This window comes from Balearica regulorum, chromosome 2 (assembly GCF_011004875.1).
Source record: "Balearica regulorum gibbericeps isolate bBalReg1 chromosome 2, bBalReg1.pri, whole genome shotgun sequence".
Classification (NCBI taxonomy): Eukaryota; Metazoa; Chordata; class Aves; order Gruiformes; family Gruidae; genus Balearica; species Balearica regulorum.
Window position 1 is genome coordinate 51,465,192 of NC_046185.1, and position 26,844 is coordinate 51,492,035.

The 26,844-nt window shown below is 41.4% G+C and overlaps 1 protein-coding gene across 1 annotated transcript in view; it reads right to left on the bottom strand.

The window, feature by feature from the left end:
- Positions 1-1,285: 1,285 nt before the first annotated feature.
- Positions 1,286-26,844, bottom strand: part of LAMA3 (laminin subunit alpha 3) — a 125,855-nt gene continuing 100,296 nt past the window's right edge. Inside the window, exons 52-76 of the mRNA XM_075744241.1 lie at positions 26,618-26,759; positions 25,948-26,047; positions 25,440-25,556; positions 25,188-25,367; positions 23,202-23,344; positions 21,562-21,735; positions 20,226-20,377; positions 19,965-20,127; positions 19,350-19,483; positions 18,691-18,841; positions 17,707-17,826; positions 16,643-16,767; positions 16,182-16,302; positions 13,887-14,027; positions 12,965-13,095; positions 11,955-12,086; positions 10,019-10,163; positions 9,553-9,713; positions 8,957-9,146; positions 8,514-8,654; positions 6,445-6,604; positions 6,182-6,309; positions 2,654-2,747; positions 2,191-2,310; positions 1,286-2,011 (exon numbers count right to left, since the gene is read on the bottom strand). Of these exons, the coding sequence (XP_075600356.1) occupies positions 1,866-2,011; positions 2,191-2,310; positions 2,654-2,747; positions 6,182-6,309; positions 6,445-6,604; positions 8,514-8,654; positions 8,957-9,146; positions 9,553-9,713; positions 10,019-10,163; positions 11,955-12,086; positions 12,965-13,095; positions 13,887-14,027; positions 16,182-16,302; positions 16,643-16,767; positions 17,707-17,826; positions 18,691-18,841; positions 19,350-19,483; positions 19,965-20,127; positions 20,226-20,377; positions 21,562-21,735; positions 23,202-23,344; positions 25,188-25,367; positions 25,440-25,556; positions 25,948-26,047; positions 26,618-26,759 (3,511 nt within the window). The 3' untranslated portion in view covers positions 1,286-1,865. The remainder of the gene's footprint in view (positions 2,012-2,190; positions 2,311-2,653; positions 2,748-6,181; positions 6,310-6,444; positions 6,605-8,513; positions 8,655-8,956; positions 9,147-9,552; positions 9,714-10,018; positions 10,164-11,954; positions 12,087-12,964; positions 13,096-13,886; positions 14,028-16,181; positions 16,303-16,642; positions 16,768-17,706; positions 17,827-18,690; positions 18,842-19,349; positions 19,484-19,964; positions 20,128-20,225; positions 20,378-21,561; positions 21,736-23,201; positions 23,345-25,187; positions 25,368-25,439; positions 25,557-25,947; positions 26,048-26,617; positions 26,760-26,844) is intronic.

The following is a 26,844-nucleotide window of genomic DNA, read 5'->3' on the forward strand; positions in this document are numbered from 1 at the left end:
GAAATGTTACTACAGAATTGCTTGATAAAGTTTAACTGTTCTTCCTTTCTCCTTGTGGAAATTTTCAGTGCCAACTAAAGCCAGTAAATCAATTGAGTATTTCCACAGTTTTGGTCACCTGAATATTTGACAATCTACTTCAAAGGCAGGGGGCTTTAGGCTTAGAAAGGATTCAGTTGTTGCTACCTCAAAAGATGATTTTCAAACCCCACCACCTCCAGGCTGATGGGTGTTTCTGTCCCACATGGCAGGCAGCCACACAGGAGAACCTGTTTCTGCAGAGCATCTCCGGAGAGAGGGCTCTGCCACTACGTGCCAATCCCCGGCTCCCTCAGAGGCCTCAATCCCAGCACACTTTCACTGCATCCCATTTGCTCCAAAACTAGCTCTACAGCTAAGAAACCTCTTCATGGTCATAGATTTGCCTGTTGCAGAGGTGCTATAAAAGAAAAAGCAACACAGGATTTGGTGTGAACAGCTTTCTGACACTTTTACCACCCTGCAAAGCTATAAAGGACCTGCAAAGCTGCAAAAAATTGATAAGGGATTAATGACCAAAACCAACAGGTCTGGCATCCTCTTCTATTAATCCAGCTAGCACCTTATTCCAAACACACTAAGGACACTCTGCTGCACCTTGAGCAAGGCGGCAGTGGAAGGTGGGAGCAAACATTGCATTAGGTGGGAAGGAAGGTTTGTTTGCATCACTGTCTACTCCCACCTAGGACCAGCTGTAGAAAATGTTTTAATTTTGCAAAAGAGGGTTGGCATCAGGGAACTGAAATTAAAGAAAACCCAAACAAGTAACTATCAAAATGCTGCTTCTGAATGACAGTGGAAGAAGCAACCATGTCAAGTCTATTCAGTCCAGCCCTGTATTCAAAGAATAAAGCAAACTGGGTCCCCTGCCCTCCACCATGGGTCACGATCAGGTACAAAGTAAAGATGTGAATGTCAAAGAAAACAGTTTTGCTGGTTTAGTCCTGCAATTCATAACTGTAGCAGGTGCAACTGCTGTTCCTAACATAACTTGTCTTCATTTAATCAGAACAAAAAAAAGCCTATGGAGGAGACTTTCTGGCTCTGAAGATTACAAGAAAAATTACTCTGAGGTTTTTATATAACCAAATTCTAATAAGCAGAGAAAATGAACTCCTGCTTATTCAGGCAAATCAGCTTCTTAAAGCTACAGAAATATTTGCATAAAGCAAGCAGGATTTAGCAGCCTGTAAAAAGCACAAAACCCCGCAAACACCAGGTTAAAAGAACCAAACAAGAAAATGGATGGTTTTAAGAACATACTGCATTTATTTGGCCCCAGAATTCCTAGCACTGTAACAAACTCCCAGAGTTTCACTCCTTAAAGTGCTTCAAACTCCATTTATATTATTATTATTACTTTTAACATTAATGTACATTTCTGTATAAACATCAATCCAAAGAGATTTATATTTTATAAAATTCTTTATATTAGTGGATCAAATTTGCTCTCAAGATGACCAGCATTAAGGCAAATTTCCAAAATTAAGACACTGGAGTTACTCAAGTCTATGCTGTTGCAGGTGAGAGCAGAATTTGGCCCAGTAGGGTATATACAATCATATTTTCTGCATATATTTCAAAAGGCACAACGGATTACCTTGGAAATCAATAACATTTAAAAGAGAGTTTTATCAAAGCAAAGACTCTTAATTTGCTTTGGTGCAGTCCACATCCAGAGGATGCGTTTGCTCACCAGCTCTTCTGAATAACCAGCCTGATGACACCATCACACCGTGATCAGCAAAAGGGGAACCCACGTTGCATGAACTCACACAGTACTTCAGCAGACCCAACCTGGTGCGTGTACTACTGTAACAGCCAAGTTATTTCGCCGGGCATCCGTGCAAACTCACTACACCATGAACCTCTGAAATACTCCTGGTGGAGACATGTTTGTTATTGATATTAATATTGCGAAGACAGCCAAAAAATGGGTCTTTAACTGGAAGCCACAGTGTGTCCAAATTTGCTAAAAAAACAAGGTAGAAAGATCAAGTTAATAAAATGAGAATGATTTTAAAGAACATTAATTACTGCAAGGCTTTCAAAAGAGCGGGAATGATATAGGACTACATGCATGACTGGGACCTTTTTTTTGGAAAGGAAAAAAAGCCAGTAAATACAAAAAAAAAAAAGCAATAATACTACCTGGAATTTTGCCAAAGTAGAGTGGCTGATGAACAAGTCTTGGAGGAGAAGGTAGAAGTCCAGTGGTATAGTTACTGTGTGTGCCCACCTGTAGCTGCACCATGTTCTTCTTCTGAAAGACTGCAAAGAAGCAGGTGAATGAGTACTTTTTCTCAAGACTATTGAAGAATCAACTAGATATGGCACTATTTTTAAATAGCATCTGTCTTGAAATTGAACTCATAGGAAAAACAGATTTTATTTTAATTCAAAGTCAGATTGACACATCTAGGCTCTGGGGCTAAACGCAGCCTGAAAAACCTGTTGTATGCAAAGCTTTGAATTAACACAGGACACGTACATTGCTCTAAAGAGTATTCTCAGATTAAACATTAGTGAAATGATTAACAAAAATCTAGAGCTGCAATGGTCTGTGCCCACCGTCCTCTCAACATTTCAGAAGAACTGGTATGATACAATGTACCTGCAATAGTATGCCACCGTCCATTAGACAGAGGTTGCTTAGGTGTGACTGATGTTTGGAATTCTCCAGCACCACTATTTCCAGCAGCAATGACCTGTAAAAAAAGTTATCTTTTAAGTTTCTGTGGCAAAGAAAAGAGCAACAGAAAAACACAGTACTTTAATTTACTGAACTTGTGATGGCTGGGTTTCACCTAGTTTTAAGAGTCAGTCATTCCATACATATTTCAGAAATTATCCTCTCCAAGAGGAAAGTAAATTTCTCTAATAGAATCCCAGGAGAGGATATTTGACAAATTTTACAAGCATAAATACATACCTTTGTCTCTCCCCCTCAATCTTACAAAATTATTTTAATTCTTTTGACATAATCTCTCTGAGACAAGGCCTTTCCCTTTCCCTTCCCCCTCTCCCTCCCTTTTCCCTTTCCCTTTCCCTAAGCAGTCATCTGCACGCTTGGCATCGCCTGAGAGAATCTCTGCACTATATTTCTCTGGCCTTTCACATAATTTTGGACTGCTTGTAATTCATTCATGAAACTTGCTGCCTGACTATTTACAAGGACATTTTGAACAAGCACCTGCTTGTGCTTTCTCACATCTTGCTTCTCATTACTTATGAGTGCATTGTTCTTTTTCAACATCTTCCTTTCAAACTCTCTTTTGGTATGATGGTTATGACAAACTTGGTAATCATCAGGTAACTGATATGCTGAGTCCACTTACTATCAGGCTGATTGATGGTGTCCCACTGATCTTTTATTCCTTCCTATTGCATCCTGTCTACATTGAATCTGGCTTTCTGCTGAAAAAAGTGGTCAATCTTGCCCTTAAGGAGTCACCAGCTGTTGATGCCCCTGCTTCCATGTGCTAGCTGTGTCTTGAACCTGATCAGTGATCTGGGGGAAACTAGCTGACTAGCTGTGATCCAGAGGGACCCTGACAGGCTGGAGAGGTGAGCCTGTGCGAACCGCATGAAGTTCAACAAGGTCAAGTGCAAGGTCCTGCATGTGGGTCGGGATCCAATCCCAAGCGCAACTATAGGCTGGGCGAGGAATGGATTGAAAGCAGCCCTGAGGAGAAGGACTTGGGGATATTGATCGATGAGAAGCTCAACATGAGCCGGCAGTGTGCGCTTGCAGCCCAGAAAGCCAACCGTGTCCTGGGCTGCATCAAAAGAGGTGTGACCAGCAGGTCGAGGGAGGTGATCCTGCCCCTCTACTCTGCTCTTGTGAGACCCCACCTGGAGTACTGCGTCCAGCTCTGGGGGCCTCAGTACAGGAGAGACATGGAGCTGTTGGAGCGAGTCCAGAGGAGGGCCACAAAGCTGATCAGAGGGCTGGAGCACCTCTCCTATGAGGACAGGCTGAGAGAGTTGGGATTGTTCAGCCTGGAGAAAAGAAGGCTCCAGGGAGATCTAATTGCGGCTTTCCAGTACCTGAAGGGGCCTACAGGAAAGATGGTGAGGGACTGTTTATCAGGGAGTGTAATGACAGGACAAGGGGTAATGGGTTTAAGCCGAAGGAGGGTCGATTTAGATTAGATGTTAGAAAGAAATTCTTTACTGTTAGAGTGGTGAGGCACTGGAACAGGTTGCCCAGAGAGGTTGTGGATGCCCCATCCCTGGAAGTGTTTAAGACCAGGTTGGATGGTGTGTTGGGTTTGTGTGGCAAGGTTTTGGTAGTGGGTGGGGGCATGGGCTATAGGGGTGGCTCCTGTGAGGAGCTTCTAGAAGCTTCTACAGTGTCTGATAGAGCCAATGCCAGCCAGCCCCAAGATGGGCCCGCCCCTGGCCAAGGCCAAGCCAATCAGCGCCTCTGTGATAACATATTTAAGACGGTGGGAAGTTTTTTTACATCCGGAGGGGGAAGTGCGGAGATGTAACATCAAGGTCAGTGTAGGAGGAGGAGGAGGGGGGAGGAGGAGGCGCTCCAGACACCGGAGCAGAGATCCCCCTGCAGCCCGTGGTGAAGACCATGGTGAAGCAGGCTGTTCCCCTGCAGCCCATGGAGGACCGATGAGGGGGTGTAGAGATTCCACCTGCAGCCCGTGGAGGACCCTATGCTGGAGCAGGTGGAGGTACCCGAGGGAGGCTGTGGCCTGTGGGAAGCCTGGGCTGAAGCAAGTCCCTGGCCGGACCGGTAGACCCGTGAGGAGGGGAGCCCATGCCAGGGCAGGTTTTGGTGGCAGGACTTGTGACCCCGTGGGAGACCCACGCTGGAACAGTTTTCTCCTAAAGGTCTGCACCCCATGGAAGAGACCACGCCGGAGCAGTTCGAGAAGGACTGTAGCCCGTGGGAGAGACTCCATTTTTGGAGCAGGGGAAGGATGAGGGGAGTCCTCCCCCCGAGGACAACGAAGCGGCAGAAACAACGTGCGCTGCACTGACCGCAACCCCCATCCCCCTCCCCCCATTCCCCCCCCCCCCCCGCCACTGGGGGGGGGAGGAGGTTTAAGCCGGGAGTGAAGTTGAGCCCGGGAAGGGGGAGGGGTGGGGGAGGTGTTTTAAGGCTTGATGTTACTTGTTTTTTTTTCATTGCTCTATTCTGTTTAGTAATAAATTAGATGAATCCCTCTTTCTAAGTTCAGTTTGTTTTGCTCGTGATGATAATTAGCTCTCCCTGTCCTTATCTCGACCCGAGCCTTTTGTTAACTTCTCCTCCCCACCATTCTGGGGAAGGAGTGAGTGAGCGGCCGCGTGGCGCTCAGCTGCCGGCTGGGCCTAAACCACGACAGATGGGGCTTTGGGCAACATGGTCTAGTGGAGGGTGTCCCTGCCCATAGCAGGGGGGTTGGAACTAGCTGATCTTTGAGGTCCCTTCCAACCCAAACCATTCTGTGATTCTGTGAAAAAGATAAACAATAAAAACAAGTTCCCTAATCTGGGAAGAGAGGAGCAAAGCTGAGCTTTCTGAAGTTAGGTAGTCTCATGCTGGTTTAAACCGTGCCATGAGACAGCAGGTCCTGTGGAGCACTGACATTTTTCTATTTGATGTCTCTCCAGCAGCAACCACAATAGTTTTGTAGTCCAAGACTCACATTCTGGAGCTGTTACATTATGAAAAAGCAACAGCGATAATAATCATCACCGTGACCCAGAAGTTGCTAACACAATGCACAACTGCTCAAGTTCTGTAACAGACGTGTTATGGAGCTGCATCAGTACAGCCATGCGATGACCGATATAGGAGTGGGAATAAGCCACGGGGTCCTGTAGCCTCTGGCCAAAACTGCAGGGGATTTTGCAAAGGCTCAGAAGTCTGAGAAAGTTAAGACTGTGCCCCACTGCTGAGCACTGTTGAGAAAGCATGAGCAAGCTAGTGTGCACACAATGGAAGCTGGTAATGTAGGCATAGACACAGGTTAAATACTCAATTTCCCACGCTATGGTTTTAAACAACTCTGAGGAACTTGTTTAACACTATACCTATAGAAAAATGTTGTAACACCTAAGTCTAGAGTTCCAGGTCAGAATTTCGCCTGCGGAATGAGGGCAACACAGCTGAAATAGAAACACAGCCTGTACTTACCTTTCCTCCTTCCATGTAAATAGTGAAGTAGTTGTTTTCCTTGCTTCCAGCATGGAGGAGTATACCTGTTGAAGTCCTTGGTCGAACAGTAAATACAATCTTAAAATCCAAGCCCATCAGCAAATTACCTGTGGAGACCAGTGGGTAGAGGAATGATCATAAGAAGAGATAATTGGAAAACTATGTAAAAAATAAATAAAAACATCCTGACACATACACCCTTAAGACATAATTCCATATGCCATAATCTCTACACATCTTACCAATGGTGATATATCCTCCCTCATTAAAGAAATAAATCCCTGTGTCCATGGGAACATCCAGACATGGAAGTACGCCATTTTTTTTCTGAGGTGCATTCATGACTTTTCCATTCATCTTAAAATTCCTCAGGCAACCCTTGAAACTGTTCGTTGGTATATTCTGAAAGTATATTTCAAAACATGAATACTAAAGCATGATGGCAATTTTTTTAGTAAGAATACCCATTAGCTCTTTTGTAGTGTTGGATTGTAGAAAGCCAACTGGCACTAAAGAGAAACCCATCTGAAACCTCACCTGAAACCCATCTCTGATGCAGTGAAAAGGTATTCCAACATTTAAAAAAAGAGCTTAAAACATGAAAGTAACAGTTGATTTTGAGTTAACATAACTCTTGCTTGCAGAACAGATACTTCCCAATGATGTGTCACAAAGACAATGCAACAAGAGTTGTGAAATCTCAAGTACACTCTTCCCTTCCTAAGAGGCCGTTTATTTAAATCTGATTTTATAAAATGCCCTGCATCATTAATAGTCCAATTTTTAAAGTGACAGGAACCACACATATTTCAGATTAAAATCCAGTCCTGCATTTGTAATTCCTTAATGAGAAGGATCCCTTTGCTTCTCTACAGATTATTGCTTAGTCCACTGAGGTAAATATTCTTTGGGAAGAGGGTATTACTGGAATTACAAATGTGACTTTTGTATTTTCTATTTTTTAAATAATAGAAAGGAAAATGGTACATGGACGTCATCAGTGTCTTGGTGTGTTGGTTTTGCGTGGCAAGGTTTTGGTAGCGGGGGGGCTACAGGGGTGGCTTCTGTGAGAAACTGCTAGAAGCTTCCCCTGTGTCTGACAGAGCCAATGCCAGCCGGCTCCAAGACGGACCCGCCGCTGGCCAAGGCCAAGCCAATCAGCGCCTCTGTGATAACATATTTAAGAAAGACAAAAACAGTTAGAGAGCGCTTTTGCAGCCAGAGAGAGGAGTGAGAAGATGTAAGAACATCTGCAGACACCAAGGTCAGTGAAGAAGGAGGGGCAGGAGGTGCTCCAGGCGCCGGAGCAAGATTCCCCTGCAGCCCGTGGTGAAGACCATGGTGAAGCAGGCTGTCCCCCTGCAGCCCATGGAGGGAGGATGAGGGGGTGTAGCGATTCCACCTGCAGCCCGTGGAGGACCCCACGCCAGAGCAGGTGGAGACACCTGAAGGAGGCTGTGGCCCCGTGGGAAGCCCGCGCTGGAGCAAGCTCCTGGCAGGACCTGTGGATCCGTGGAGAGAGGAGCCCACGCCAGAGCAGGTTTGCTGACAGGACTTGTGACCCCGTGGGGGACCCACGCTGGAGCAGTCTGCTCCTGAAGGTCTGCACCCCGTGGAGGAGACTCACGTTGGAGAAGGCCGTGAAGGACTGTCTCCCGTGAGAGGGACCCCACGCTGGAGCGGGGGAACAATGAGTCCTCCCCCTGAGGATGAAGAAGCGGCAGAAACACCGCGTGATGAACTGACCGTAACCCCCACTCCCCGTCCCCCTGTGCCGCTGGGGGGGGGCGGAGGTTGAAGCCGGGAGTCAAGTTGAGCCCGGGAAGATGGGAGGGGTGGGGGGAGGTGTTTTTAAGATTTGGTTTTATTTCTCATTCCTCTACTCTGTTTTGCTTAGTAATAAATAAGATGAATTCCCTCTCTAAGTTCGGTCTGTTTTGCTCGTGATGATAATTAGAGAATGATCTCTCCCTGTCCTTATCTCGACCCGTAAGTTTTACCTTTTCTCCCCTGTCTAATGAAAGAGGGGAGTGATAGAGCGGCTCTGGTGGGCACCTGGCCCTCAGCCAGGGTCAACCCACCACACTTGGCAACACACATTGAAAATACGGGTCCAGCTGAAAGCTGTGTTTACAGGTGAGGGAAAAGATCTGTAATGAACAACTGCAAACACCAGTCACAGATGGTGCTCACTTGGTGCTTGGAAATATCCCCCAAATCTTTTCAACATGGAAATCCTGCATATTAACACTTTCATGTGTAATTAGTGCAGCATAGGGAGTGTGTGGGGGTGAACGCATCAAATATTTACCTGTCCTTTCAGTGATGGCAGCCCTCCCACATAGATTGGTGGCTTAATGCTGATGGCAGAATTTGTTGCTAATCTTCCGTGCTGGGCCCTTAGACCATCAACAACAAGGTGGACATTCTTCCCATCTGTGCTGAAGACCACCTTTGCAGGGTGCAAACATAACAGAATGAAAAAATCCAAGGCCAATGAAAGCCACTGGAGATTTTTTTTCTTTAACTTAAATATCATACTGTTGAAATATTTAAAGTGAAAATAACATGCTGCGACCACCAGTCTCTGTAAGCTCTCTCATAACAGAGACCTGTCAACCACATGAAATTTCAGGCATAAGAATTAACTTCAGATGACCAAAATCGATTTTCTAATTACTTAAAAGTTCAATAGGCTGTGCCTGCTGAATGCTAGTTGTGGTTTCACCACGGTTCCTGTGTCATACTACTTACAGTGTGCCATTGCCCATCATTGTATTTAATACTGGTTTTGATTTTGATTCGTTTTCCTCCAGAGCCAAGTGAAAAGACAAAACGTCCTTTTGAAATGTGGAGAGCCATATAAGAGTCCTCAGACTTTTCCTCCATGAAAACTATTAACCCTCTTGATGATCGAGTCCGTACATCTACAGAAAAATGTAACCTGTAGTGGAAAGCAAGCATATGCAAATATAGGTCTGTTTTGGTAGCTGCTGTATTCTTTCTGTTCTCCAGAAAAATGCTAGTGAAACTGCATTTGTGAAATGCAGAATAGCTTTTAGGTGGAATCACAGTGTTCTACATTGCCTGCATTTCTGAATGTGAATGAAAGTTGATATATTCAGGCTTAGGACTTGGCATCAATATGCACTGTAATTGTCTACCACATCCAAGTCAATCTACTCAGTTTGTGTAAATGTTAGCAAAGAAAAAAATGCCTGAACCTTTAGAACCACTCTTCTGTTACACCCCAAGACATAAGCAAGAAGAAAATACGAGCTCTTAGCACCCAAAGATTCAAGCAGCTTTGACAATTCAAATATTAGGAGAACAGAGAACATTTGTCTTACCTGTCTGTAGATGATGGTGGAGAAAACATGTAGGACATGAAACTGTTGGGTGTGTTTCCAAGGAGATACGCTTCACTGCTGACATTTAACCAAGTTGGTGAAGTGTGGTTTTGCTGGTTTTGCACATTAGAGGCTTTCAAATAATCAAGGTATTTTTCACTCTGTACATGTAAGACAGAACTGAAACATTTACTATGCATGAACACGAAAAAAACCCGTTTTCAATCTACACATTTAAGAGTTCCCACCTGAGGCAGTCAACAGCCTTCTCTAAATGAAAGAGAAGCTGTTGTCATTCTGGACAGGTATCGGTTTAGCATGGAACTTCAGCACAGAAAAGAATATGCTTCAGATGGGAAATGGAAGGAAAACAGCAACATCTGAATCTTGGTTCTACAAAGCATGGCTGTGCAGACAAAGCCTTGGCATCAATATGGAGCGAAGATGACAGTAAAAATAAGCATACCTTGAGCATCTTAAACCTGAGAGGATTTTTAAATTCTTTCAACAGCAGTGGTTGAAGGTTCTCGTATTTGTGGCAAGCTCCGAGGGACACACCAGTCTTTGCAGTATAATCAACAAGATTTTGAACCTCAGGGAGCTGACCTGCCCTAGAGTGATGAAAGCAGTAAGTGCTGTGACACAGCATTCCTTTTCTTTAGTGTAATCAACAATGTATTGTAAAACTGTGTTCTGTACAAAATAGATTTCCCAGGGACCTGATGTTAAAGTACCAGTTTTCATCTTTCAATGAAAAATGTAGGTTCAATGCTGTAAAAAGTATTCATGTTTGTCTTGGTTCTGCCCATTTCTTTTTGACTATGGAAAAAACTCTGATGTTTTGTTCTCATCTCTTCTAAACAAAGTATTTTTTGCTAAAAGCAAACTATTTTAAAAAAACAAATACTGTCATTGAAAAAAAGGGGGAAAATGACAGTAGCCTTGATTGAGTAAGATTTCTGGATCAGATTACAAACCTTTGCTGGTTAATTATGCATAACCAATGGCAGATCAAGAAAAAAATTACAACATCAGGATCTGCTAACTCAATGATTCACTCTCTCCTTAAATAAGATGTTCTAATGAGATTTGTCAAGGGGCAAAGCCCATCACAACTTAATATGTAGCTTTAACATTATAGCCAAATTATCAGAAAGACTGTCAAAACCAATTTCTTATGTGTATAAATAATAATATTAAGTAACACTATAATTTCATAACTTGTACACAGCATCTCTAATTAGAAAATTATAAAACACTTTACAATTAGAAAAAGCAACAAAGCTCCTTGCCTGTGGTTTTCTATGAGAAGAGTGGTAGAGTTGGGAGCAGAACCCGAACTTCTTCAGTTCCAGTCTAGTTCTCCATTCGCTTGATCAGACTAGCTACAATATTAATTCTCCATCTATTTTTGTATTAAAAGCAATTTTCCAAGTTTGGCTTCTGATGGGGAGGTGAATATACAAGTTACCTCATTGTCTTTCAGTATTTTAAATGAAGATATAATTTGAGCAACCTGATCTAGTGAAAGATGTTCCTGCCCATGATTCTGTGATAATTAAATCAAAATACAGTATTTTTTGTAAACTACACACATAGGATCATAGAATGGTTTGAATTGGAAGGGCCCTTAAAGATCATCTCACTTCAACCCCCCCTGCCATGGGCAGGGATACCCTCCACTAGACCAGGTCACTCAAAGCCCCATCCAATTTGGTCCCGAACACTTCTCTTGACTCTTTGAGTGTGACCATCCAGCCAATTCCTTATCCACCGAGTGGTCCATCCACCGAATGTATAATTGTTCATCAAAACTTAGCTACAACAAAGCCCACTGGTACATCACTTGTGACTCTAGGAGTGCTTTTCTTTAAAGAACATATTTATGCCTAATTTTTCTCCTAAACTTCGCTTGTAAGATGTCTCTAATAACCAGAAAAACACATGTGAAAAAAAGGGACAACAAATCAGGCACTTGATTTTTATACGTATATACCCTCATTTGTTTGTGTAACTGTTTTGGTTCTGCCAGCAAGGTTTGCTCATTTCATCACCCGGCTCCCTCCATAACCATAAAAATACAATATCTAGCAGATCCTTCTGGATGCCTTGTTGGGATACATCCGATTTACTATTTTGAGTTCATTCTTTGATTAAAAGACTACTGAACAGGTGTGATTCAGACTAAAATTCCATTACATCTGAGCAGCAGATTTACTTACAACTTGATGTCATGTATAATCCACCTGAATAAAAGAATATTTTGGGCCAGCAAAGTTATGCATTCATGAAGGCTTCATGCATGTAGAGGAAGAGGAATTTAGCAAGAAGTTATTTTAATATGATTAAAGAAGGAAAACAGGCCAAAATTCATTAAACTAAAATTTTTCTAGGCCAAATACCTTTTTATGAAGATGTTTGAGATGCAACCTTCAAAATCTTCTCCACCAAATTTTATGGGTTTGATTAATGCCTGTGTTTTTGAAGAATTAACCAATGCTGACATCACATTATTATCAACCAGCAGATACACTCTGAAACAAAGAGAATAAAAATAAACATGAAATCTAAAGAAATAGTTATGAACCTAAATGAAATATACATATATATATATATGTAAAGAACCATTTGACAGATGTGTTTTCTTGTTACATTGTAATTATGCTAGAGCTTCATCAACTTACTTCTGGGATTTTTTCAGCATGTGCTCATTGACTGCTATGAAACTACTATGTTTTTCAGTAGCAGATATTGAGCAAGAGTTGAAGCTAGTACTTCAGTCCTACAATGAAATCCCGCTCCAACTGCAATTCATGGAAAAACTCTCATTGACAACTATGGGACAGGACTTCATCCTTTGTGTCAAAATGGTGCACTTGACATGTTAGCAACAGCTAGTACAGGTAATATTAAGTTATAATTACCCGAAGTTACAGGCAATCATTCAAAACTTTCCACTTTATGATTAACACTTATGTCATTTTATGTGTTCCACAGAAATCAATATGATTTAGGAGCTCTTCAGTAAATTGTCTCTTCTGATATCTATATAACAGAGTATTATTGAAAAAAACAGACACAATATTAGCTTCTTTCCTGGGCCTTTAACCTCCTGTGTTACAGTGACATATGTAAAGGCTATGGAAAGGGGAAGAGCTCCAAAGCTCCAGCTTGACAAGCTGTCAAAACTCACACAATCTATAAAAACCTTGCATAGTGATGTACAGCTGAAACATCACAGGTACCGACATGCACATTCATAGACCAAAAATCTCTTTTTGCTTCATTATTTCAGTATCCTTTGCTAGCAGAGGCCATTTCTAGCTGTGTATCCAAAGAACAAGTCACGCAAAATTTTAATCTTCTTTCTCCAACCACAACACAAAAGAATCAGGTAAAGAACTGGACTCACTTGTTTTGTATTTTTATTACTGTCACATAATGCATTGACCCATCTTCGTATTTATTTTTCACTTCAATTTCTGTCTCTCCCATCTTTGCAATTAAAACGCCAGGTGTCAGAAAGATGGTAAGAATATTAGGCTATAAAAGAATCCCACAAAACAATCAGGTAAATGCAAGTGCCATTAGTTCTCCTTGATATTGCCATTATACAGTTCTCAGTGGTCTCTTGTAGGAAAGAAATTTTCTTACACTAAAACTGCATTTCGCAGTCATCTTGTACCAGATAATTGTGCACCCAGTTCTGCACAATTAGCATAGTTCCTGTTTTAAAATACCTCTATATTCTGAATACCAAACAGTTCTTTAAAATACTTGTTTAAATTATTTTCACAAAAAGCAGAGGATTCAGTTCTCCACTTCTCAAATGCCTAGTATGCTCTCACTTCTTAACTCCTCCAGCCAGTAACAATGGGGTTCTGCTTGAACCTCCTTGCTTTCTGAGGGAACATAGCCAAAATGTTCCTTTTTCCCTGCATATTTCATCATGGTAACATTTCTGCATGGGGGGAATGCCAGTTTTTCTTGAGAAAATTTCCAGCCAACTGTATTAGGCAACAGTTATCTTACTGGGATGGTGGTGTTGTGGTGCATGAACTACCCTGCAGAAGGCTCAAGTTCAAAGCTCAGTTACTGGTTGAACTACTTGCTGGTTGAGTGAAGAAATTGCCAGGATGAGTTTCTCTGGCCTATGACATGCAAGATGCCATGCTCAAAAGATGATTATAATTGCCTTTTCTTGCCTGAAAATACAGGAATCTACTTGAGACTTATGACACAAACTTATGCCAAACTGGCATAGTCACAAACAGACATGACTGATCAAGAAATAAAACCAATATCACATACACTAAGTTGAACATGTTTCATACCGATAGATCGTAATTTAAGAGTGTTCCAGTCAATGCCATGGTCTGAAAGCCAAAGCCAACTTGGAAATCGTCAGGAAATGGGAAACCCACTGCACTCAGGCTCAGTGTTCCCTTCTTGGAGAAAGCTGCAGATCTGACAAGCTGAAAGAGAGATAATAATGGTTTCAGTGATCTTCCTTTTAATCAGAAGAAACGGCAACATGGGACAACAACTGCCCTACTCAACATAATTGCAACCGACTCCAGTCAAAACCAAGAACAAGGCAAACTGCAAGTACAATTATTTCAGCACGGACTGACTGAATTGGTTCCACCAGCATTAACTATGATCTGAGAAACTCTAAAGGGAGATGAGGCTTGCTGAGTATAATGAGCTGTTCGTCTCTAGCTACTCTTTGCATTGATATGATGGCTTTGAAAGTTTTCACATTTGGGGACACAAAAGTGAGCAGCTGGAGGAATGGTTCATAAGTACAGAGCTGTGCAGATGAGCTACATAACTGAAACTGTGTGAGTCATAGGACAGAATATACCTGGGACTTTTTGAACACAATATGTTTAAATACATGAGACGTTATACAGATACAGAGAGAGAATTAAGATGAGACCCTCTGTTCTGTGAAAAGCTTAGATGCCACAAAAGGAAAGCAAATGAGCACAAACTTTCAGTGCAATGCCATAGTAAAAAGGGCAAATCAGAAAATCATACAATGGTTTGGGTTGGAAGGGACCTCAAAGATCATCTTGTTCCAACCCCCCTGCTATGGGCAGGGACACCCTCCACTAGACCACATCATTGCCCAAAGCCCCATCCAACCTGGCCTTGAACACTTCCAGGGATGGGGCATCCACAACCTCTCTGGGCAACCTGTTCCAATACCTCACCACTCTAACAGTAAAGAGTTTCTTTCTAACATCTAATCTAAATTGACCCTCCTTCAGCTTAAGGCCATCACCCCTTGTCCTATCACTCCATGCCCTTGTAAACATTCCCTCTCTAGCTTTCTTGTAGGCTCCCTTCAGGTATTGGAAGGCTGCTATAATGTCTCCCTGGAGCCTTCTCTTCTCCAGGCTGGACAGCCCCTAATCTCAGCCTTTCTTCATAGGAGAGTTGCTCCAGCCCTCTGATCATCTTCATGGCCTCCTCTGGACCCACTCCAACAGCTCCATGTCCTTCTTATGCTGGGGCCCTCAGAGCTGAACACAGTACTCCAGGTGGAGCCTCACAAGAGCGGAGTAGAGGGGCAGAATCACCTCCCTCAGCCTGCTGGTCTCACTTCTTTTGATGCAGCCCAGGACATGGTTGGCTTTCTGGGATGCAAGTGCACGGTGCCGGCTCATGTTGAGATTTTCATCAAACAACACCCCCAAGTCCTTCTCCTCAGGCCTGCTCTCAGTCCATTCTCCACCCAGCCTGTAGTTGTGCTTGGAATTACCCTGACCCATGTGTAGGACCTTGCACTTTGCCCTGTTGAACTTCATGCAGTTTGCATGCGTCCACCTCTCAAGCCTGTCAAGATCCCTCTGAATGGCATCCCTTCCCTCCAGCGTGTCGACCACACCACACAGCATGGTGTTGTCATCAAACTTGCTGAGGGTGCACTCGATCCCACTGTCCATGTCACCAACAAAGATTGTTTAACAGTGCCGGTCCCAATACCAACTCGCAAGGAACGCCACTCATGGAATCATGCACCCTGTCAGCAGAAGTAAGTAGAAGCTGAAAGGTAGTTTTCATCTCTCCATGAAACATTGGTTAAGCCAACAGTGAAACATCACATTGCCCCATTTTAAAAAGAACGTGGCAAAACTCAAGGGTGCACAGAAAATAATCATAAAATAATCAGATGAGTGGAGCAAGAGCCTTACACTGAGAGACTTTGGTGGAAGTAGAGTGTGCTTAGCTCTTTCAAGAAAAAACGTTGAGAGGTCATTTAATTAGGGAGCATAAGCACCTAGGCAAGAGGAAAGATCCTGAGTAGAACTAAGTAACTAAGTATTCTGGCCTAATCAGTCACAGCAACTGGAAGCCAACAAGTTTACATGGTAAATACAAATTCCTAATTGTACACAGTATTAATTAAAAGAGTGGACTATGTGCTGGAGCAAGTTATCACAGTAGGACTGGAGTCTCCTTTCTTCCATATCTTCATACCAAGCCCAGGTTCTTTTATTACCATCACATGTTAACCAAATTTAATTTTGGACCTAAGTAAAACATAATTGTCCAGCATTTATAGACAAACCAGACTCTGTGAACTCTAGCAGAAATTTTTAAGGAACTTTGTTAGTTACCTTCCAGTCATCTGAACATTTCTTGCTGACACCAACAGTCTTGTCAAAAATAACAGATGCAGTGTTGGGGTTTTTCACATTCTTCATGCAGCCCCGGAATGGAGGTGTGGATATATTGAAGCTGGTTTCAGGGAATGGAAGAAAAAACGGTTCAGTAGCCTGGTATTTCAAAGGACACACCAGTATAGTAGCCTGTAAATGCTGACAATATAAGAAATACAAAAACAGAACAAGAGCAATCTTGCACACACATACTTCACGCTGATCAAACCCAATCTTCAGGATACAGTCCAACAAAGATCCCACCATTAGCTAAAAATCACAGATTATGATCATGTATTATACACTGGTTATCACATAAGATACCCATTACAGAGTGTGAAAGAAATTGTCTCAGGAAAGAGTTTAGATGGAGTGTACATACAAAGCCTGTGTATTACAGTCTTTTTATAGTTACTCACCGTTCCCGTAGAGAAGGTGGAATTCCACCTAGGTAATATGTAGTGAAAGGGAAGACAGTTATGTTGGCTTTAATATCAGGACTGACATGAACAGTGTTCTTTTTTCGGGCAAGCACCAAATGAATCTGAAATAGGTGAACAATGAGAATTACTTCATGTAGCAGAAAAAAAAATCATTTAGCAGATTAAAAGTGCTCCCACAGAGCAGGACAATGTTTTTTTTTTTTACTGTCCTCTTTATTACTAGTTTATTAGTGCCTTAAATCCAGAATAATCACAGTAGTTCAAAGGTACTTTGCAAAATTTGGGCACGTAGCCAAAGCAAATGTCTAAGGAAAATGCTCTACTATTCAAATACAAGGTGAGGTTTTATTTTCCTCAGGAAGATTGCCCTAAAAATACGCCTCACCTAACACTCAGATATTGCCTTCTATTTGCTGCTGAAGATTCAGGAGCTGCTGTCTGATAGAAAGACCAGGTCAGTCAGCTGGCTGGAGGTAACTTGACCCAGTATGGCATAAAGACAGTTTCCAGCAGACCCTGAGACCTACACTACTTAGTGGGAGAGGTAGTAAAGGGGAAAAGGAGAATGAATCAACATGGCAATCAGAGGTTTTAACAATGTCTTTACAATTTCACTCTATTAGTGCTACAAAACAGATGGACTGAAGCTAAGTAGACAAGCAAAAACAAAAAGACTACAAAAAAGTAAGCTCTCTAAAGATCAGCCTGGCCTGAAGAAATAAACCCTTAGGTGGTAAAAACACTAATCTAAGTATTAAAATAATGTTAATAATTGCAATGTACACAACTCGCTCTAAATAAAGCAATGCTTTGTCAAAGAGTTTTATTCTTTGGTGGTTTTTCTGTTAAAACTGAACATATTAACAGGAAAGGACGACAGTAGAAAGAGTAATTTTCACATGTCCAAACTAATCCCCAACAGCTTGATCTCCTCAACACAAAAGGAAAATTCCACAACTAAACTTTACAACAAGATGTTTAGTTTCAGTTAATGTGTATTTTTACAAATGATGATCACTTGGTTGTTTAAAATGACATACTTGTTTATATGTTCCATCATTTATAGTTATCTTGTTTTCAATTTCTTTTGGAGGCTCAGAGTCAACTTTGTATCTAAAAACCGTATGACCATCTTTAATGAGCACACTGATGAACTGGTCCTGCAGTAAAAAAACCAAACACCAACACAATTAAACTGCCAACATTTCATATATATTTCATTGTCATGTGAATAATATTAATTAAACTATCTAGTTGCTTCAGTAAAGCTTTTGGGGAAAAAGATAACACAAAGCAGACTAAAATTTATAATAATCAACCATAATTACTTTGAACTGTTACAAACAGATCTGGTATCAGGTCCAGATGTATTCTTCAAATCTCTAGAGGACTTCTTGTCATTTCAAAATGTCTACTGACTCTTCACAGCACTGAGAAATTATCCAGAACATGCCACAGTGATTGCAAACATGCCTATAATATTATTATTAGAGAAGTAGCATCACTACTGTTTTGAGCACCTTTACAGGTATAAGTCCCCATGTCACTTTCTAAATTCTTCCTTACTCTGCTATCACTCATATCTAGTTTTGGGAAGAGTGCACTTCCACTTTTGCAGGATTTCAGTATTTCAAAATTGGTTTAATTCAAATTACATCCTCCTTGCCTGCCCCCAGTTCTGAATTCTCTGTATGGTCTAATGGGTGAGCTACTTGAAATAATTTTTTTCTCTGCCTTGACAAAGTGAGTATTCAGCAGCCATTATAGAATCATAGAATATCTCAAGTTGGAAGGGACCCATAAGGATCATCCAGTCCAACTCCTTCCTCCTTGCAGGACTACCTAAAACTAAACCATATGACATTAAACATACAGCAGAATCTACTAACTTGCCACATGGACAAAAATGACACTTTTAAGACATTTTCTTACAGTTATTACTAAATCTAACATGTTGTCACATAGGCAAAGTTTTTAAAAATGTTCTTGGATCACAAAACAGACAGAAGAATTCCACAAATTACCCCATTTGCTGCAAAAAACACAATGCCTTCATCTGCAGTAGTCTCAATTGTCTGCTCGTAGCGTACTTGGTCATGGGCATTTTGTTCTTTCAATGTGACACTGGCATAACCAGTGCCTTCAAAATAGCTTTGGTCAGTCTCTTCTTTATACCTGTAATAATTCAATGTCAGAGATGTCAAAATATTAGAGCAAAAACTACTACCACACAGACTTACTGTCATTATAATTTTAAAAAAGCTTAAGTTAAAGCATTTGGTACAGGGCCACTAATAGGGCCAAATTCTGATCTAACCCAAGCAAAGAGAAAACCTTCCACTTGCTTCTATTTGATTTGTATATGGTCTTTAGAGAGGAAATCATTAGTGACTGACTTTTTTGCTTTTAATGTAACATTTACTTTATAAAGGAGCTGAATATATTAGTCCATGAATTGTGTCTGGATATTGTAACATTTAAACTGTTGACCAGTGGACTGAGATTGCCATAGATGTGAATCATGTTAAGACTGAGGATTTTCTCAAAGAAATGTAGTAATGACCAAGAGTTAGAAAAAAATCACCAGTTTAGCTACAGTGGTTATTCTTCTGGATGTGAAAAGACAAGAATTCATAATGATAAAATCACAGAACTGCAAAAGACTTCTGTGTTTATATTATACCTTCTGCAGGGTTGTACTTCAGTGGTATTGAGATTAAATGTCCTCTTGAAGTTGTAAAGGCTGATAACATGCTCGTTTAGGTTGTCTAATTCAATGCAGCCTTCATAATGAGGATGGTCTAGCTTACGTGGAGGCTGCAAAATAGTGTCATCAAAAACATTCCGTCAACATCAGCTGAAAAAATTTTACATTGACATGTAACTGCTAAGACTTACTGCAACTATTAATGACACAGATTATGACATTCTAAATATCATAAAATTATTATATCTTTGTATATAATACCCAAACCATCCGATACCACCCCAGGAGTACTGTAGCACAATTTAAAGCGGAGTCATATGGATGGATTTGGAATAGTACTTAGCAGGGCTGGACAGGTTTCGTGCTGTCCTCATCAGATGAAATACCATCATGCTCCCTTCTTTGAGTTTTAGCATACTATAAGCCAGGCAGCTTCTGCAGGAAGTAGCATCCTCTTGCATCCCGTCTAGTCCTGCTGACATGGATAAACTTTTACACTGCCTTTGAAAGACTGCTAGTTCCAATCTTTACTTGTAACAACACAATGATTAACATGGAAATCTCTTTAAAAGACTAAGCAGCTCTTTGTACCCTAAAATCTGGTGGGTATCCTCCAACATAAAAGACAACAGTGTTGGGATCAAGATTTAGGAGAGTGTAATTGGTTCCACCGCCTGCAGTCAAAGTATTTTCACGCTTTGGAGAATTTGATGTTGCTGCTTCAATGTAATTCAGCTTTACATACTGGTAAATCCTAAAACCAAAACAGACAGGAAAAATATCACATCACACTAATAAAAGATGTTTTTAACAGGTTTTGGAAAAGACTGCTGTGCACTGTGGATCTTATACCTTTCAAATTTAACTTGATCCATAATGGCTTCCTCAGTTTCGCTTTGAGTCACAAATGGCTGCATATCTAATTCTACATCGCCACCTCCCAGGTTGTAGACACAAGTGAGGTGACCATCTTTCACAGCCATACCAATATAGTCCTTGGAAGCCTAAGAATAGCAAAGTAAATAATCATTAATAAATGATTAATGTTAATGAAGGCAAAATACAGCAGCACTTCCTCTGAGACATCATCATACTGTGCATGAGTCATAAGAAATCCACCCACCTAATGATGAGAATTCTTATTAAGTTCATCAGTTCTGGGAAGAAAACATTGTAATCTTATATGTTGCACTGATTCAATGAATAACGCGCTGTACTGATTCAGTGAATATAGTTATAAATTAATCGAAGAGTCTTGTGTGGTTTTTTATTTTTATAACAATAGTAGCTAAAATGATCTTCACATTTGTAACATCTCCCAGCTAAAGCCATGAAAACATGACACCTTTACTAAAAATTAGACTCAACATCTGTTAAATAAAAAAGATGGTTGGAATAACACTTCAGTCAAGGACAATGGTTCCTACTGAGGTGACTGGAAGCAGTAATTTTCCCAAACAATTCACATTTTATTTCTCCAACATACTGTATTTCACAAGTAACAATTGGAATGTTGTCAATAGATATCCTGATCAGATATTCAGGGGGTAAAAAGGTGAAGTCCAATGTAGAATAACTACCTTGAAACAGCTTTATGTGTATGCACAGGATTCACTACAGATACAGCTGCTGTCAGATAACAAGCCTTAAAAATACATAGGAACTGCATGCAGGAAATTTTAAAAAAGATTGATGGTGCTTGAGCAATCCTGAATGCACAAGCAGGTCTGTACTATTCTGCATATTCAGAAGAGAAAGAAATGAAGGGTTGAGGGGCTGAATTTTAAAAATGAAATGATCGCTGTTTTTTAATCCAACAGAGGAATTTGCAGTGACCTATATTGTGATAAGAGTCAAGGCACTGAGGCAGGAGTTGGGCTGAGTTTGCACTGACTGCTGCAGAACCTAACACTTCTGACAAGACTGTATGATGGTATCCATGACTGAGAAATAACTTCCAAAGGAGCAAAGCATCAAAGGGCAAAGCAGTCAGTCACCCAACAAGTTACTTTGCTGGTGGAGGAATGAACTACTCTTCACAAAACACTTCTGCCACCACATAAAGGCAGTTATAAAGAAATGGGTCAACAGTAACTGTAAACTTCACTCAAAATAAATCATCTCCCATCTGTTTCTCAAAGTGTGTTGTCTGTTCTAAAAATCAGATAAAATCTCAAAATATACCTACATCTTTATTACCCAGGTACAGTACAAAATTATTTGATGTCCTCTGGGTGTCGTCTTGTGTCCGAGGTTTTTGGAGAAAGAAAGAAAGTGAAGTATAGCCTTTCAGATCTTCAAGGTTGCTTGGAGGTCGAACCTCTACACCAGAGCTGCCATTAAACCTCATAGGAATAGCAACCTGTTAAGAAAAACAAAATTCAGTATGTTATAATTACTTATTGCTACTACTTATTTTACTGTTGTGTTTAATTGCAAAGTAACATATTACATATCCCAGTCATGTTACAGCTATCAATTACTACTGATTTGGAATCTGATCCTACCAAACAATATAATTAAGAAACAGACTGGATAATACAGTATTCTATATTATCAATACTTATCACAGCACTTTTTTATGCCAGACATCAATTACTCAACCCTTACAGTGCCTCTGTCAAGTAATTGTTACCTTCAATACATGGACAGGGAAGGATGTGCCCTGCAGCTCTAAAGAGCAAGCCTATGAATTATTTAGTTGTCTACATACCTATCCCGATGCTTCACTTAGCTGGACTTGACTATCTGTTGGAAATTGTAATGCACCTCTGATATTAATAAATGTCCTATTACAGCTATTGACACCATGGTCACAGATTCCTTTTATTCGTTGTAACTGTAGGCTATTTGTGATGGCCTCAGGGATGCTTCTCACGGACCCGAGACCAAGCTATCCCTTGAGCAACTACAGCAGTTGCTTAACTGGAGAAAGGGCAGTCTAATAAGAAGATGCTAATAGCTGACTGCATCCAGCTCTGGCATCCCCAATACAAGACAGACATGGAGCTGTTGGAGTGGGTCCAGAGGAGGACCACAAAGATGATAAGAGGGCTGGAGCACCTCTCCTATGAGGACAGGCTGAAAGAGTTGGGGTTGTTCAGCCTGGAGAAGAGAAGGCTCCGAGGAGACTTTATAGCAGCCTTCCAGTACCTGAAGGGGCCTACAGGAAAGCTGGAGAGGGACTGTTTACAGGGGCATGGAGTGATAGGACAAGGGGCAATGGCCTTAAGCTGAAGGAGGGTAGATTTAGATTAGATATTAGGAAGAAATTCTTCACTTGTGAAGGTGGTGAGGCACAGGAACAGGTTGCCCAGAGAAGTTGTGGATGTGTTCAAGGCCAGGTTGGATGGGGCTTTGGGCAACTTGGTCTAGTGGAGGGTGTCCCTGCCCATGGCAGGGGTGTTGGAGCTAGACAGGGCTACACAACTTCTTTGGCAGAGTCAGCGTTCAACTGGCCATGTGTGGGTGGAGAGCCCTGCCTCTAAGCTGCAGAGCTAACTCTATCCCTGCTGCCAAAGCCACCAAAATATACCGTGGAAGGCAAGAAGTTATTGTACAAGTAAGTATTGCAGAGATGCCCTGGAAAAAAACCTTATGGGAGGAGGATGAAGCAGGATGCTACTGCATCCACTCATTTTTATGTACAAATCATTATGCTGCCCATCATCACAGTTACTTTAAGTGCTGGGTGGTGCTGTTGAATTAAATTTACATCTAGTCTTTCACACACATTTTAACAAAATGATTTAGAAAGAGAAAGAACAAAAGTACTGCTGTGTGTCCAAACCACTGAGGTCAAGCATGATTGTAATGTTCAGGACAGACCTTATTTGCAGCATCTCTTGCCTGCTGAATCAGCTCTCTTATGCGATTTACATTCTCAGAGATGTTGCTTATTGGCATCAGCTGTTGGTTGATACTCTTGATCTTGCTGAACAGATCTGGAAGTTTGTTTGTCAATTTTTTTACTGCAATGAAAGAAAAAAAATCATTGATGATAGAAAGGAGGAGGAAAACCAATGCAAAAATATGATACCACTACTCATTTATCAGAAAAGCTGTGAGCAGGATAATGACAGAACTGTCTTCATTAGTCCTACAATACTAGGAAGCCCTCACTGAAATTAGCAGTTTATACAGAGGTCACTGTACTCCTTGAATTTGTGGCCAAAAGTATTTGAGGAAGCACACAGAAACAGCACTTCCAAAAACATAATAGATAAATTCAGGTCCAGAAAAAAAAAATCATATAGAATAAACAGGGATGCGCTCTCTAACATTATTATCCAGTGACTGTGGATGCTAGGGGAGGATGAGGATAATGGACAGCATACAGGAGTCAGGCTTACGTGCATTCCCTGAGTAGCAGGGCCACTGTTGCAGAGTGAATATTGGGGTAGGCAGACTGCTGGCCTCACTGAGTAGGGCATATCTTATATTCTTGTGTCAGGGTTGCTAGTCATTCACAATTCAGTAGTGAGCCTTACAGTATCTGGGCAGGTTTATTTCAGGAGAAAAGGAGATGCTATGAGAATTTCAATTTTCATTAAAACAGGAAACAATTTTCATTTCCTGTGATTGCAAAAAAAAAACCAAAAAAGGAGTGCCTGAAAGTGTTAGTAGACAGCTACCTATGATGCAGAAAGCCAATAAAAAGAAATCCAGATCTATTATTTTTCTAAATATGCCTTCTAAGCTGGTCTTGTAACTGCAGGGATGGCTTAGACTGCAATAACATGCAGGGCTAGCTCTTGTATTTATCTTATTTAAAATGTTTTCTCTCACTTGACTTTATCAGACATAGTTGCTGAAAGGATCAAAAAAGATGCTGTTTGGGATTGTGATTGTACCTTATTTTGTATTCAACACAGTCTCTATGTAATCCATTTCACTTAATTTCAGCTAACAGACATCTAGCCTAAGCTAATTGTCTAGGTCCCTTCCCTAGTCAATGTAGTAGAATCACAGAATCACAGAGTGGCTGAGGTTGGAAGGGACCTCTGGAGGTGATCTTGTTCAACCCCTCCTGCTCAAGCATGGCCATCTAGTGCCAGTTGCTCAGTATCGTGTCTAGACGGCTTTTGAATATCTCCAAGGATAGAGACTCCACAACCTCTCTAGGCAACCTGTGCTGGTGCTCAGTCACCCTCACAGTAAAAAAGTGTTTCCTGATGTTCAGAGGCAACCTCCTGTGTTCCAGCCTTTGCCTCAAGGGCACATTGCTGGCTCATGTTCAGCTTGATGCCCACCAGAACCCTCAAGGTCCTTTTCTGCAAAGCTGCTTTCCAGCTTGGCCACTCCCCAGCATATTCTGGTGCATGGGGTTGTTTCTCCTCAGGTGCACCGTTTCTCATTGTTGAACTTCATGAAGCTCCTGTCAGCTCATTTTTGCAGTCTGTTGAGGTCCCTCTGGATGGCAGCATGAAGCCTCTGGTGTATCAGCACTCCTTCCAGTTTTGTGCCATCAGCAAACCTGCTTAAGGGACACTCTGCTCCATCATCCAGATCATTAATGAAGATATTAAACAGAATCGGACCCAGTACTGAACCCTGGGGTACCCTGCTAGTCACTTGCTTCCAAGTCTTTAGAGACCAGTCATGTTGTCAGCTTTTAACACACACCACAGGATGGCCTGAATCACCTTCTGCTGTACCTGTCCTTTCCATTGGCAATAAAGGAAACTCAGAATACTAGCTTAGTCTAGGTACGTAGCTTTTTGATGATTAAAATTTTTTCAGTATAACTGACCATGTTCACCTAACAGTGACTTGGCAGGTCACAGCACCTGCAACAACAGATACAACACTTACCTGAATTATTTGCCTCCAGCAACGCTTTACTGAAGCCAGCACTCTGTGTGTTTCCATAGGTATTCTTCATGTTGTCCACATCTACTTGAATTGGGAGCAGTTCATCTAATATATTATCTGTGACATCCTCGGCACTTTTTGCCATGTTGTTTGCATTGGTGATGATGCTGTCAATGTCATCTGAAACACACACAAATGCACGTGCAGATTCTTATAGTAACAGATCAGAGAGGTGATCAGTAAGTAACTGACCTCTGTTTATCCCATTGAGATTATTTTGAAGAGTGACAAGATCAATTTGCAGTGTATTCTTCTTTGCATCAGCGACATCAAGTCTTTGCTTTAGGTCTTCAAGGGTTGGACCAATAGCTGCAAAACAGTGAATGCTCTGAATGAATTGTAAACAGAAATACCACCCCTCTGTCAGACAGGTGACGTGGCAGCACCAGTCTGCACTCTTACACAGCTCGTGTTGCCAGTGAGCATTGAATGAGCATTTGCACTGCAGAACAAGTACAAGACTAAGGATTTTTCTGGACAGGAGTACTGCAAAGGGGTATAGAATAATAGAGGTATGAAATCCACTTTCTTGCCTTTTTGCCACTGGAAATATCCATCACAAGATCTCCCATTGTAATGGAACTAGCCTCTTCTGGTTAAATATGTGCTGCAGACCTTTGCTGAACTGTGAAAATTCATGGTTCAATAAAAGCCTGTCATGCTGTGCCAACATTTCTACTACCACTTTCTTTCTCGGTACCTTTCAATGTCCTTTCAGTCTCCTGTGCTTGATTCAAGAGTGTACTGCTCTCGGTTTTTAACTTTGCAGCTTTTCCTGATAGGTCTTCTCTCTTCACAGTCTGGTAATAGAAGCACGGTAAGACTGCTTTAATAATTATACTAAAATTTAAAGAGTAAAAGAGATAGCCCAATCCAGTTTAAAAAACCAACCACACAAGGGCAGAGATTTCATGGGAAGAACACCACCTTAAATAAATTAGCAAGATTAATTTAAGCATAATACAACCCTGGCCTTTAGCAAGCTTCTGATAGATTTTGGGTCATTCAGAAGAAATTACTAGCACACAGCTGCTAGATATCACTCCTCTGCTGAAGAGCTCCTGGGTATTACTAGTGCAAAGTAAAAGAGAATACCTGAAATCACCTTCGGTGATTACTGGGCTTGCCTCTTTATTTTGCACTGAAAGGAGCAGTTAGTATTCATATGGACAGCCTCATCAGAAAGGCATTAACAAGCCTGTTTATTGCTGAACCAAGACTAATTCATGAACATGCAGAATACCAGCCCATATAATGGCCACAGACAAATAAGGCATGCCAGGACACATGGGCCTTTTTTTGTGCCTCTCTGATAGTTAAAATCTACTTGTAACAATTTTACCATCATTTGGCCACTTATGGGTACTTACCGATAAAGCTGAATCAGCTGCATTCCCAGCTTTGTTGGCTGCTTCCTCTGCCGCTTTGACGGCATTAATAATACTGTCATAGGCAGTAGAAGCTTCCACAGCACAGCCTACCAACTCGTCCTTCCTGGCGCTGTTCTTTATTCTGTGGAAAACAGGGTGAAAAATGCAGCCTTCTGCAAAGACTGTGGCCTATGAGAAGTATTCTGAATCCACTTGAACTCAGCATT